This window comes from Pagrus major, chromosome 10 (assembly GCF_040436345.1).
Source record: "Pagrus major chromosome 10, Pma_NU_1.0".
Lineage (NCBI taxonomy): Eukaryota > Metazoa > Chordata > Actinopteri > Spariformes > Sparidae > Pagrus > Pagrus major.
In genome coordinates this window covers 7,778,832-7,792,883 of record NC_133224.1, presented here as the reverse complement: position 1 = coordinate 7,792,883, position 14,052 = coordinate 7,778,832, and the positions used below count along the sequence as shown (strand labels likewise).

Sequence of the window (14,052 nt, the reverse complement as noted above, 5' to 3'; positions counted from 1 at the left end):
GTTATCGCGGGTAAGCTATTGTTGTTAAAACTGAACACTTCCTGCCTATATTTCAATCAAAGGAGAGATTATGCCCTTTGTGCGGCTGGCTTTTAATGTGAAACATCAGTGCAGGAAGTGTAAAACTGAAAAGCATTTACAGATACGCAAGTCAAAACATCAGAGTGATGATTATTCTTAACATGGTATTGTACTGATGAAACTACATTTTTGAATTCATCAAGACAACAGGTAAACATGGAGAAAGTTCTGAGGTTGCATTAGCAGCAAAAAAGAGCAAATCAGGAAAATAACGAGGCTAAAATATAAAAGAAAAATATACTCAATTCAAATGAAGGCCTGGGTATACGGTCATTCATGCTATCAAGCCCCAGAAAATTGTTTCTGCAGTCGCTAACGTCCCCAGCATGTGTTAGTCTACCTCGGCCTGCCCCAGTATTAGCTCAGCCCAGCTCTTCCACTGAGGACACTTGTCCCGCTCAGCGAACGTGGTCTCATTGGACGTCCAGCAGCACTGCTCGTGGTTGAACCACATGGCGCTCAGACACACGCCCTCCTTCAGGTCGTTCATCCAATCAGCAGCAATGTCAATCAGGCCAGCCAAAGCACCTGGCAGGAGGAGGGAACGAGGAAGGAAACGAGGGGCGAAGAGGTGAAGGCAGGAAAAGAGAGAAAGAGGCAGAGGCAGTTAGCATGCTAGTTATGTTTAACTGTTATCAATTAAGAACAGCAAGGTCGAACCAAGTCTGTGAAAGTCGGTGTTAATTTGACGATAAATACAAAAATACAAAATGAAACCTGACAAAGCCCAGATGAACTCTCTTCATCTGCAGCTTCCTAAAATTTTGTGTAATCACAACAGGCGCGTTACTCTTTACTAGAAATATGTAAATTTGGTAAATATGGCCTGATTTAATTTCAAATATAGGACTAAAATCATCTGTGATAGAAAACATGATGGAAATATGACATTTTTCTGTCTGTTTCTGTATTAATGTGTGCAGGGTTACTTCAGATCTGTAAAGAGCGATGGGGAGACTTCATTTGCTGCTACTTTTTGGTTTATTAAAAGAAAATCTTTCGTTTCTCCTCTTAGAGTGGAAACAGCTGTCTCATTTCTATTGCAACATCTCAAGATGCGCAGAAAAATATGTTGATGGCAACACAGTTATGGGCTCATTAGGCAAAAGTTCATCAGTACCAGAGACCTTTTATCATCTAAGACTTGGATAAAAACAGGGTGGCACTATTCCCCCTTCCTGTGACCCGGATCTAAAGAGAAGCTTTACTGTTAGAAATAAAAAAGCCTTGACTAACTGGTGCTCACAGGGGACTACAAAAGCCTGTGTGTTATCTCTCTTTTTATGGTCATAGAGATATATATGATATGTGCATATGATGCTACTTTGAGGACCGCCGAGGCTTCTGTTTGTGTTTGTGAGTGAGTGGTTAAATGTGAGCGAGAGAGACCAAGAGAAAGACAGAGCGTGAGCTGCTCGAGGCGAAGCATGTGAGAGTCACCAGCGGAAGAGATAACGGCCGTGTGAGTGTGTTTGTATTGTATGTGTGTGACATGTGTGTGTTACCTGAGGCCAAGCCAGTGAGCGTCACCACCAGCCACCCGGACCAGGCGTCGTACAGGCTCTTTGTGAACTCCCATGCTGACTCCTTTTTCTTACTGTTTATCTATAAACACACAGGAAACAGTGAACAAAAGCTAAATTACATACATATAAAAGACAGGAAACAAAATTAATATGCTCATGAGAAACTAAGTACAAGTGACTGATACTGGCAGCGATGCAAGTAGGTCAAAGGTTCATAACTACTCCAGTGATAAGTAGTCATTTAGCTATCTGCTCTACTATGGAAGGATTCATGCTGCTGCTTCAATAAAAGAGTTTGTAACAGTGTTTTAAGACCAAGTTATAAAAGCAATGTTTGCCAAAGAACATACATACAAATCAAACAAATGAAGCAATTCTCAGAGGTACTGTTTCTAGTAGTCGGGCAATAAACCACTTCTGGAAAGCGCGCTGTAGAGTTGTGTCAATATTTGGATAGACGTGTTGACAGAGTGAGGTTTTATCAGTGACGGGGAGATGTAGGACAGAAGGCTGACGGTTCATTCATGGGTTAGGAAGATTTCTATATCGAGCATGAAAGTTCATACTTGACCTTCAACTGCTGAAAAAAGAGACTATATATAGTAGTGACTTGCTCGAATAACTCAACTTTTTCTGCCAATAGTTTGATATTTAATAATTCTTCCATGTGTTTACTGCAGATAAAGTATCGTCTTCTGTAGGTTCGCTAGGTTTTGTTATTTTCCTTTTCTGTTACGCCATTCAGGCTAAAACTGCTGATCCAAACGACCCAGTTCTTCTTTTGTGCGACCCACAGGAAGTGTGTGATACATCACGTCCTGCGCAGCGGAGGATTTCTTGCTGACACCAGCTAATGTCAAAAGCTGTATGAACTGGAAATGGGCTGATATAGTGAGAGATGAGAATCAATTTGAACCTCGTATCACAACTACTTCTGTGCTTCAAACACAAGAGATGTGGACTCTAGTTTTGATGACTTGGAAGTTGACTTGAAAGAAAATAAATGACTTGAGACTAGGCAGGTGACCATCCAACAAGAAGTTCTGAACAGTATGTCTGGGGCCTTTAGTACCAACTAGCCCGTTTGAAGTATACTGCGACCTTAAAGGCTTAAGGTTGCATTGATGCTTTAGTCTCCTCACCTTCCGGTGCCTCTCGCGGTCCTTGCACTTCTCACGGACCCAGTCGATGGTGTGGAAGTCGTCGTAGGTCCCCACACCAGGGATGGGCTCCTCTAGGAAGTCCAACAGGTGGGTGGTGCTGCTGGGTGCCCCGCCCCCGTTAGACATGACGTAATTAGACGCTGGAGACAGAAAGAGAAAGTGATCAGTGAGTGTTCAAGTCTATATATTACAGAACGGCTGCGATTCAACACATTTTATAAACAGAAAATGTTATCAGGACAATGTTAAAAGCTTGTAGTGTCCTTTTTGCTGCTCTGTCGTACATGAGAGCGCTTTATAAACGCCAATTAAAAGAAAGAGACCCATCCCAGTGATGCTGCCTGTTGCCGCAGCATATTAAAGCTCCTCGATTATCCGTCTCATCAGAAACGCTGCAGAGCTAAAACAGTCACCACCGAGATATCACGGCACAGTCAGAAACACAGCGAACACTGAGAAAACCCTGTGAGGCCTGCAGTCCATCATCTGGAACAAAAACGATACAGGAGTGGAGGTTTTTCTGCACCGCTGAAACCTCTGGATGAGTAAACTCCTGCAGGTCTGAGCTGCAGATCACTGTGTGTGTAGGTGGATGCATCTATCTGCTGGCAGTCTTATATTTTACATTTTGAACAACAAAGTCAATCAGCATCTTTTACCAAAAGCTCTTTCTGTACAAGATGAAGTCAATCAGGTTTTAATTATATCTAAAAAGCTTCAGCAGATGCTTTGTTGGCCTTTTCCTGGAGTCGTTAAAATCCTCCGTCTTTTAAAGCATAAATAAACTTTAACTAATTGGACGTCTGGCGGTCTCGCTGGCGCTGCTCTGATTGTATCAGCATACAGACCGCGAGACAATGTGGTCGTCTATAGGCCCAAATTACCATTTACGGTCAGTTCAGTAATGACTTCAACATGACTATGACTGAGTGACTGAGCAAACATTGTCTGCTGGCTTTTAGAAGATTGTGCTGATACTATAAGAAGAAGAGTACAGCTGAGTTTGAGACAGTAAATGCTACTGATTAGGTCCGATCGGTTCTGTCTGGATGAACGGACTCAATATAAAAAGGAGGGACAGGAAGACATATCGACTCACATCAGCACGCACAGTAACGGAGCGAGGAGAAGCAGCCGATGGGCCGATTCTCTCTGCTTCTTATCTGGAAATATCGCAGGATTTGCATGGCTGCCATTCGGCTTCCCTGGCTGAGTTGGCTGCATGATGCAACATTTCTTACATAAAAGAAAGTAAAAACTAATATTTCATATTATACATGAGTCAAGAGTGGGATCAAAAATCCTCTTAATCATCTTATTCATTGTCGTAATTCAGTGGGGCCTTCATGTGAGGTTTAACGCTGTGTCACAACTTTAAGTGTGTTTGATAAATTAGGGAGAGTCCGTCCTCCCACGTTTGAGATTGTCACAAAAGCTGAGCCTAATCCTCCTACGTGTGACGACACAAATATGTGAGACTTCTTCTTCATCTGTACAAAGGCAGTACATTGTGAAACCAGGACAAAAGGGAGGCAGAGAGAAACGGCCACGTTTTCTCTTTAAGAAGAACAAAGAAAAATATGAGCTATTACAGGTCAAAATAATGATGGAGCACGCGTTCAAGTGCAACTCGTTTCTCCTGTCTGTGTGCATTCAGCAATGTCACGTTCATTCATGTGAGAAAGCACTGAACACAGGAAGCACACAGTCTAACAAATATGGTTTAAAAGCACTTAATTAAAAGAAACTGTGGCAGTCTAGTCCAGTGAAAAGGCAGTTAGCATCTTTAGCTTGAAAACTGTATCTTAACAGCGAGCCAAAAAGCACTGGGGTGGTGCTGGCTGGGTGTGGTTTCACTGCTGCAGGATGATAACTTCAACCGCCAGAGCATGAAAGAAATGATATTTTCAGATGGACAAATTAGATTCCTCAAAGCCAAATAGGAACGCAATGCAAGGTAGAGCTGCAATGATCAGTCGAATAATGGACTGGTCTGACGAAAGAAAATGATTTGCCAGCTATTTTGATGATCGATTAACCATTGCAGGCACTTTTCAAGCCAAAATGTCAAACATTTGCTGGTTCTAGCTTCTTAAATGTGAGGATTTGCTGCTTTTCTTTGTCATCTATGATTGTAAATGACTTTCAAGACGTCACTTTGGGCATTTTTTTGACAGTTCATAGACTATTATTCATTTAATTGTGAATATAATGACAAATACTGTAAGCTGCAGCCCTGATGAAAGGCCTTTTCTTTCATCAGTCAGACTTGTCCTTTGAAAACAACCTAGAAGATACTTCCTGTATTGTTACACATTGAGCTGAGGCCACACGAATGTTGTAATACGGTAAGAGTCCATCTCCACTGTGCAGTCAGACACACATCAGTCAGCCATGTTGCTGCACAGGGGACAGCAGTGGATGTTACTGATAACGATTAATCGATTAGTTGTTTGGTCTGTAATGTGAGAAAATATTGAAAAATGTCTGTGACTCCCAAAGCCCAAGATGACGTCATCAAATGTCTTTTCAAATCCAGTTCACCATCAAGAGTTTTTGATCTGTAACTATATTAAACAAAATAACCTCAACATGCTTCATTCATTGGCTCTTACACGGCTGAAGACAAAGGTGTGACTGCAGGGTGAGAGTGATGCCAATCGATCGACATACCACCGTCAATAGAGGCATCTGAACAGCAAACATACACATTCCAGCCCACGACACAGATTTCCCCCAACATTTTTAATCTCCGACTGGAGCAGGGTCGTAACAAGGACTCATTCATGGCTGTTAAACCTCAGTAATCTGCATTAAACATTAAAACGAATCCCTTTGATGGCTCTAACCAGGGCCATAAAACAGATCACAAAGTGGCATCGGTGCATCTGCATCCTTTCCATGCACGTGTTACCGTACAATAAATGAGCTACACAAGCAGTTAAAAATGAGACGATGCCTTGTATCAGATTACATACATCTCAGTCTGGAGACATAAGCAGAAGATGAGAGTTCCCACACTACCGATGTGGGCCATGACAGAGCCTTTGAAAGAGCTTATTAACTTATATCACTGCCTTTGATGTTTGATGGGACGTGGGAGAAGAGAAATAACTCCCTTTTGCTGAGAATTTCTGTAAGACGCAGGAACAAGACGGTCGAGTGCAGCTTTCATCTGACCAGCTGATACGTGTCGCGTCCTGAGACGAGAAAAGGGAAGCGAGCGCGTGAGCTGTTTCGGAGTCAGCGGCAGTGAGAGTGTCAGGCTTGGCAGGGAGACAATACCGTCATTCTCCATTTTGATTTAAGAATAACGGCTACGGTCTGGACTGTACAGGGATGAGATGTGTGTAAGTAAAGAGGAGTTTGGATGACAATGAGTTGTTGACTCGACAAAAGTGGTTGGATACAGAGGTCTGAAATATGAACTTTCAGTCAAAGAAAATGAGATTTTAATTTAATGCACATCTGCATCGTTGTACCCCTTTTCAACCAATGTGGTTCAGGTTCCTGTTCGGAGCCAGAGCCTCCTCTGGAACCAGTTCTTTGCGTCTCTCAGCCAGGAAACCTTGTTCCAGAGTGGCACCAACACTTTGCTGGTCTAGTACAAAGAACCGCTTACTGAGGATTTCTCTTCAGAGCGTTATGACCTTGTGCATCCAGCTGCTAGCAGGGTCTTTGAGGACAACCTGTTCCAGTCGGCATGAGTTCTGAGTCAAGACAAAGACAGCCAAAACAAATCCTGTGTTTCCTGAATACACTTGAGGATTAATTTGGACCGAAGATTTATATGGATTTCTTAAAAGGCTGCTGAATGAGATGGCGACAGTAACGGCTTTGCAGTTCATGTCGGCGCACCTTTAGGTTTTGACGAGCAAGCGACTCAGTAACTCGATGATGCCCTCCGACAAGAGACAATGTTTCTGCTGAACAGCATTTAACAAATCTCAATCTGACATCAAATTATCTAATGTTGATGTATTAGAAGAAAATAAACCAACAATCAACAAACAAGCTCCAGAAGTGCACATTTCATTGAGTGCTTTATTTATCACACCAAACATATAATTAAAATGCAGACAGAGGGGGGCACAGAGAGTCATGCGAAGATAAAACTTTAAATGTCAACAACTCAGCAGCATCCGTCTCTGAAGACAACGCAGCACAAATATAAGACTGCAGCTCTTCACTGCAGTGACTACTGCAAAACGTCCACCTCACCAGTAAGAACAGAAAGGACGTGGCTTAATTAGAAGGGAACACTTTCAATTTCCGGTAAGAAACGAGGGATTTGGCTGATGAGATAAATCAGTGGCGCTCCTCCTGATGCTGCTGCACTACTGGCACCCGTCAGGAATCGTGGAGCCAAGTGAGGGTGACGCCGTTGAAACAGAGCCCGACGGGGGACTGCATACGAGCACGTCGGCAGCATCGTGCTCCAACGGTTCAGCCGGGCACGCAGACAAAAAGACTTCAGTTTCGTTCCCCTGTGCATTAGTACAGTGACACAGCGATTCTCATCTGCCTGCGTCAGGGCTTCAAGCCACATCAGTGCACACACAGGCTTGCTGACTGTCAAAACCACTATCATCAATGGCGAGGTGGGAAACTACCATCAGAAAAACTGCTCGTTCAATCCTACGACCACCGCTGCATTCCCCTATATTAGCCCTACTATACTACTGTTGAGTAAATCTGATCAGAGAGGTTTAGAGGGCAGCTGGCTAGGAAACCCAGGGTCAGCCGGGTTGGAGTGGGGTCAGTCTGCTCAGCCGTCATGTGATCGGCATCGTAAACTGGCCTCCTTAAAGCCTGAAGAGCCAGCGTCATAACCTGACTGGTGGAATCCCCGCAGTCGCATGAAAAAAACTGACAAATAACCACAAAGCTCGAGGACTCAAATGCCCCTTCACCCAACTTTACTTTGTGTGTTTACATATGACGGTCACAGATAGTCGAGACAAGGCCACAGGGCTTAAGGTGAATGTCCTTAAAGCCTACATTCCTGAGGGAGATAACATGGATAAAGTTGCTTCAATGCGGTCAAAATCAAGAAAGGTTGAGGATCGCAAACTGGTCCGAAAACTACAAATGTGTGTGAGTCTGCAAGGAGCGGAAATAAAAGCTCAGATGTAGGGAAGTCCCTTTTCCAAAATGTGGACGCAGGCAGCAGCGGATCTGTCCCAAACTCACCAGGGGCCTTTTGTCTCTGCTCGCTCACCGTAATAATCTAACAAGGCCTGGAGGAACTAGCACACACTCGCACAACTGAAAGGAAAAACTCCCTTCAGGCGACACAGGAAAGAAAACAAGGATACAGCACAAGAAGTCAAATTTGTAGCAGAGAAACAAGTGATAATTTGGCACAATTTGACTGCGTGCCTTCCCCCCCTGAGGAGCCCGTTATGCGTGACGTGATGTGATGTGCCGTGACATCCTGAATGTGGCCAACAGGTGTCCTCGCACTGCAGGAACATTGTGAAACGCTTCACATAGACCTGTGACCATCCAGCTCACATGTGTCATAGCTTAAGCCCCGACTGTACCTCTGTGTGGTGAAATTAAAATGGATGCCCGTGATGTTAGTCGCTGCCTGCTTACAGGCCCTAACACAAGCCTTCACACCGAATCAACCCCTTTCTTTATCTTATTATCTCTGGCTGACGTGCACACACACACACACACACACACACACTGATGGTTAATCATCAACAGAGCTGAGAGGTGACATGCAGCACTGCAGAGTAATGGCAGCTTCTAATCCACACCGGCACTCCATGATTTCGCACCAACAGCACATGAGGCAGCGATTGTTTAACCTGTGTCTGCCTGCCATATGGCTACATGAACTCACTGTACATGAAGAAGGAGGAGGAGGTGGAGGTGGAGGAGGAGGATGATGGCCTCTGTCATCTCAGCAGCGTTTGGAAAGGAGGGAATCGGAGGGAAGGGGTAGAAGGAAAAACAGAAGAGGGGACGTGGCGTACCTCTTTTAGGGATCTCCTGCAGGGGGATGGTGTCCCCTCCCCCGTCGTAGGGCAAATAGGGGTCGGCCGCTGCGTCCTCCTCCTCCATGTTGACAGCTGAGACGAGGCTAGGCTAAAAGCTAAGCTAAGGCTTCTCTACGCACCGCTCGCTGTGTGTGTTTCAGTCGCTGCCATGTTTACCAGAGGAAGACGAGCGAGGCTGTGTGAGTGTGAGAGAGAGTGTGTGTGCGTCTCTGTGTGTGTGTGTGTGTGTGTGTGTGTGTCCCTCCCCCTCCCTTTTCTTTCTCTCTCTCCACTGCAGCAGCTGACTGTTAGAGCTGATGATGTCATCACACACACACACTAACACACACACACACACACACACACACACTCAAAGGGAAAGACGATCACACCAGGCCGGTCAGCCTCGCCTGCTTGGTTGCTAGGGGAGATCAGCGAGCCCTGCCTGTATGGGAGAGACCATGGTGGCGGGTCACAGGGGTGTGTGTGTGTGTGTCTGTGTGTGTGTAAGTGAGTGCACTCTGAAAAGGAATATTCCATTCTGAACAAGTGTAGGGGGGTTACAGTAAAGATATATTGAAATTTGAATAGCTTAACATTGGTGGAGGTAGTATAAGTAAAAGTACTACTGTCATACTGTGAAAATACTCTGTTACATGTAAAGGTACCATGTTGAAAATTATATTTAAATCAAAGTATGTAAGTAAAATCAGGAAATGTACTTAAAGTAATAAAAGTAAAAGCACTTGTTCCCTGTGGCTGCTATAGTATTATATATTATATAATGAGATTATCATTAATAGAGCGTTCATTTACAAGCAGGATTTTTGCTGTTATGGTTTATTGACTAATTAACAACTAATTCTTATTTTCATTGTGGATTAATCTGCTGATTAGTTCCTCTATTAATCAACTTTTGTTTGATTTCCAGAAATAACGTGTAACGCCATCAGAATTGATGAAAATTAACCCAAAGCGACCCCTTTACAGTGCTTCTTCAAACTACTTGGAGTACTTGTATTTACTGTAGGGTCGTTTATTTATTACACAGCGTCTTATTTAATGAACTCTTCATATGGTTTATGACATAACTAGAAACTAATGCTGTCAGATAAATGTAGTGTTGAGTAAAAAGGTCATTGTTTTCTTCTGAAGTTTCAGGGAGAAGAAGTAGGAAGTGTACCCCAAGTACAAGTACATCAAATTTGTACTCAAGTATTTGAGTAAACTTGGTTACATTACACAGCTGAAGCTTAGTATGTGGTGGAACAGGCTGAGGATCCTGCTATCAGTTGTCATTTATGGGCCAGACCAAAAAAAAAGACCCGAAGATGTCGTTTTTCACAATTGTCTGAGTAAACGACTGACTGAAAACGTATTTGGCGGATTAATCTGAGCAGAAGTCAGATTTGTCTGTCTGTAGTTACATCATTGATAAAAGGAGAAAACTTTCCACAGCAGAGTTTTGCCAATTCAAATCAAAATCACTCGGCCTGTTCAGAGATGAAATGAAAGGAAGCTTTGTAATCACACAAACAAGACATAACTATATGCTCATGGGAGTTATTTCCCAATTTGCCTTGTTATTTTGGTTATTTCAGAATAAAATCCACTGCTATGCCTTCAATACGCAACGAGAGAATGAAAACTGGGGAGTGGAGGCACAAGCAAAACATGGGTCCAATGTCAGACACAGCATTGCTCAATTTCTAGTCCTCACTCTACAGAGAGGATATGAAACCTGAGATAACATCTGGACGACTCATAGCATCTGTGCCATAATGCAAGACAGACCCAACTGACTTCAATGTAGAGGAAACCCCCCACTATCACTTACACCGTTCTGAACTGAGCTGGGTTTCGTGAGTAAGCGGGACCACACAGTCACTGTGTTTCAAGGCAGATTGTGTTTTGTAAACTTGGTGTAATCATGTGTTATTATAGGAAACAATGCAGCCACTGTCATGTCCTTCAGGCCTCAACAATGGGACCCTGACATTTCACACGCTGTAATTTTGTCTTTCCTTCCTGAGATCTCCGTCTTACCTCTCAGCAGGGCTCCTGACAGGTGATTTCGGCCATACTTTGTCACCTCCCTGCTCAACAAGTCCCAGGCAGGACGTCAAAGCAGCCAAACAACAACATGCAGTTTGAAAAAATCTCCCGAGTCTCCGTAATCCAGTGAGTTAAGAGAAAACAGAGTAAATCCTTTTCAGTTCAAGGAGCCGCATTTTCCGAACCGCTGCTCTCCATTTATCTCCTGAGCGTCTGCTGAGCAAACAAAAAGTTTCAGCAAAAATCTCCGCGGGGCTTCAGAGTGAGCCAGCCCCCTTTCTCACACTGCAGTCTCAGCCCAGAGGAGGGATTTACAGGCTTCCTATGAACCCACCCACTCATAACTATACGTAAAAATAGCACAGGGAGGCAAAGAGAGGCACCACGGCCACTTCAAGGAAGAGCACGCATACTGAGATTTCCTGAAATGCTAGCTCACGCCGCAGCATTAACTGGCTGCTGGCAGCCAAACTGGTTCATGGGAATGTTGCTGCACGTCTGGGAGTCACACACAGATCAAGACTTACAGGAATAAGAGGTGGAGTCCAGGTATACACAGTAGCAGATAACAATAAAGTCCAAAATACCAAATAAAGGAAGACTAAAAACAAGCTAAACAGTAGCTACAAATGATTGCCAGCTTTTGTTAAAACCTGTTAATATATAACTGGTTATCAGATTTCCTAATAACAGTGTTAGTGATGTGTTGTTGTGTGTCTGACAACATTTCACTGAAGCTCGCTCTCCGTCTGTAGCAGCAGTGACGGTGTAAGTGGTGGCAGGTTAGGGTAACCCCATCCTTTCACCTTTCCTAGTTAACTGCCCAGAGGTCCAGTTTCAGAGTCAAAGAATAAGAGGCGGAGACTGGAGACACTGAAATGTAAGCCAATCCCTCTTACATAATAAACACACATACAGAACAATCCACAGAGAAACAGACGCAGCACGTACTCAGAAACGGTGCCCTTTAAACGAGCCGTCAGGACTTCTGTAAGGTTGTGATGTCACAACTATACAGTCCCCGCCCTCAGCCACGCCCACAGCATAGCAGTGGTTGCAAAAATAGCAGCAGCGCTTATGAGGATACACGGTGGGTGGTGCCTGCTCAGGCCTGTGAGAGCTGACCAATCAGAGCAGAATATGCTTTTCGGGAAAGGGGCCTTAAAGAGACAGGAGCGTTCAGACAGAGGGTGAATAGAGGTGCTGCAGAAGTGGACAGTATCTAGACTGCCTCTTCTGTCTGCGTCCGGCTGCACTGTACCCGGCCTCCCATACAGTTAAGTCATCTAAGTGTGTCCTACTGAATAGCCTGGTCACCCACAGTCTCCTTTTCAATAATGAATGAGCCGAGTCTAGACTCTTGTTGTATCGCTACGCTTTGCTCGCACTACTCACCCCGAGACACCTGTAGATGCAAAAACATTGTTTTAGACTTGTACAATATTTGTAGTCTCAATCTATCACTGTCGTTGTGAGTAGTGTTACTACAAAGCGAGCAGGAGTGCTAACAATTGTCAAAGTCAGTTTTCAAGTTTCAGAGCAGTAAATTCACAGTTTTCTCTAGTAGACCATTAGTGCACACTGTAACCTTAGAAACAGTCTTGTTGCTTTTTATGCCTCTCTTTTGAGGATCATAACAACCTCCCACAGAATCGGGAGCTTTCACATGTACACAGCGACGCTGAACACTAGAGCAAACTGGCTTTTAGCTTAAGAGCTTTAGATGTTCACTTTAACCGAAATAAACCAGTCTTTGTGCCAACCACACACGTACCACATGACTGTAACCAGTAGAAACACATACTGGTTGATCCAGAGGGCAGCAACAAAGCAATTCTTGCTGCAGCCTCGTCACTGCAAAACAAGAACAGCGGTTATGAGACTGAAGAAAATCGCACCACAGAAAAGGGAGATGACTGATAAGAGTAAATTACGTGGCAGCAGAGGAAGGTCTGTGTTCTCTACAAGCAATTAGTCAGCTTTCAACTCGTCCACAACCCAAAAACTTTACTTTAAATAAAGGCAGCTAATCCTACTTATACAATTAAATGGACAAACACTTAAAACAGCCTTTAAACAGAACTTAGTGTCTTAATCCCATACATAAACACACTAGTTGCTCTTCTTTCACACAAAATCAAACATTCTTATTAAAAACAAGCCATTCATATTTGAAGAACCAGCTCGACCGACGTCTCCGACACAGCCCCTCAGCATGTGTGTGTTTTCTGTTTGATCAGCTGCGAGTCAGGACTGAAGAAAGAAGGGAGGCAAGAGAGGAATCAGCATGTTTACTCAGGCGAGGAAGAACAAACCGGATGCAGCAGATCAGATGTTGATTGTCACCGAGCTGCTGAATGAATGAAAAACAGGTGACTGCACTGGAATGACAGGTATGACTATAATTGTAGCGTAGCAGCCGGATAAACAGAAGCGTGGCAGAGATCAGTGTAGCTGTGAATGAGGTAATGATCAGAAAACCCAACGGTACAACACGCTCTTTAAAAACTGCACAACAATTACGTCACCTTTTTTTTTTTTGATAAGCAAAAATCACTGCCTCACAGGTACAGCAGGCTCCACCTAAGCTCTTCTATATTTAGCCAGCGGATGACGCATTTATGAATACAAAAAAAAAAAAACAGCGGCACTGCCACGTGTTTGTGTTATTACTACCACCCATCTTTCATTGCTACCTGACGGGAAAGACCAATCCACGTTAAGCCAAGAGACAAAGACAGAAGAGCCAAAGCCAAAGCACGTATAAAAAGTGGCAGCGCGACAAACTGCGGGAAACAGGAAGCGAGGACGTTAAAGAAGGTGATCGGGTCGAGGAAACAGGAGAGCACAATAAACAGGATACAGAGGCAGGCAGACACCACGAAACCATGCAAAGTAAAGATGTGCAGGACGACCAAACAAATGATTTACGGCGAAAAACAACTTAAAATGATAGAGAGCAAACATGGGGCCTGAGAGAGCTTTACAAATGGTTATAGAGCAATTAATTGATTGATTTTTAACTGGACAATACAAAGAAGGATAGGAAGGACTTCAGGAATGGTCAAATTCTTAGGAGAAAGTAAATAAGTTTTGTCATTTTGTTAGCAGCAGGTTACAAAGAAGTGACTTTGGTTGTCTTTAATCATATATCTCTATCATTCAAATATCAGTTATTAGTTTTATAACCATTTGCAAGGCTGCTTCAGTCTAAAACAGGAGCAGGCGTCTGTAGGG

The 14,052-nt window shown here is 43.7% G+C and overlaps 1 protein-coding gene across 4 annotated transcripts in view; it reads right to left on the bottom strand.

The window, feature by feature from the left end:
- Positions 1-14,052, bottom strand: part of clcn3 (chloride channel 3) — a 35,711-nt gene that overhangs the window by 14,240 nt on the left and 7,419 nt on the right. The window contains exons 1-4 of one of the 4 annotated variants that reach the window (XM_073475297.1): positions 10,807-11,028; positions 2,750-2,910; positions 1,587-1,686; positions 422-609 (exon numbers count right to left, since the gene is read on the bottom strand). In XM_073475297.1, coding sequence (XP_073331398.1) covers positions 422-609; positions 1,587-1,686; positions 2,750-2,896 — 435 coding nt within the window. In that variant the 5' untranslated portion in view covers positions 2,897-2,910; positions 10,807-11,028. Of the gene's footprint in view, positions 1-421; positions 610-1,586; positions 1,687-2,749; positions 2,911-8,757; positions 9,020-10,806; positions 11,029-14,052 lie in introns of those variants that run through there. The other 3 variants (XM_073475296.1, XM_073475300.1, XM_073475299.1) reach the window with 3 other exon arrangements.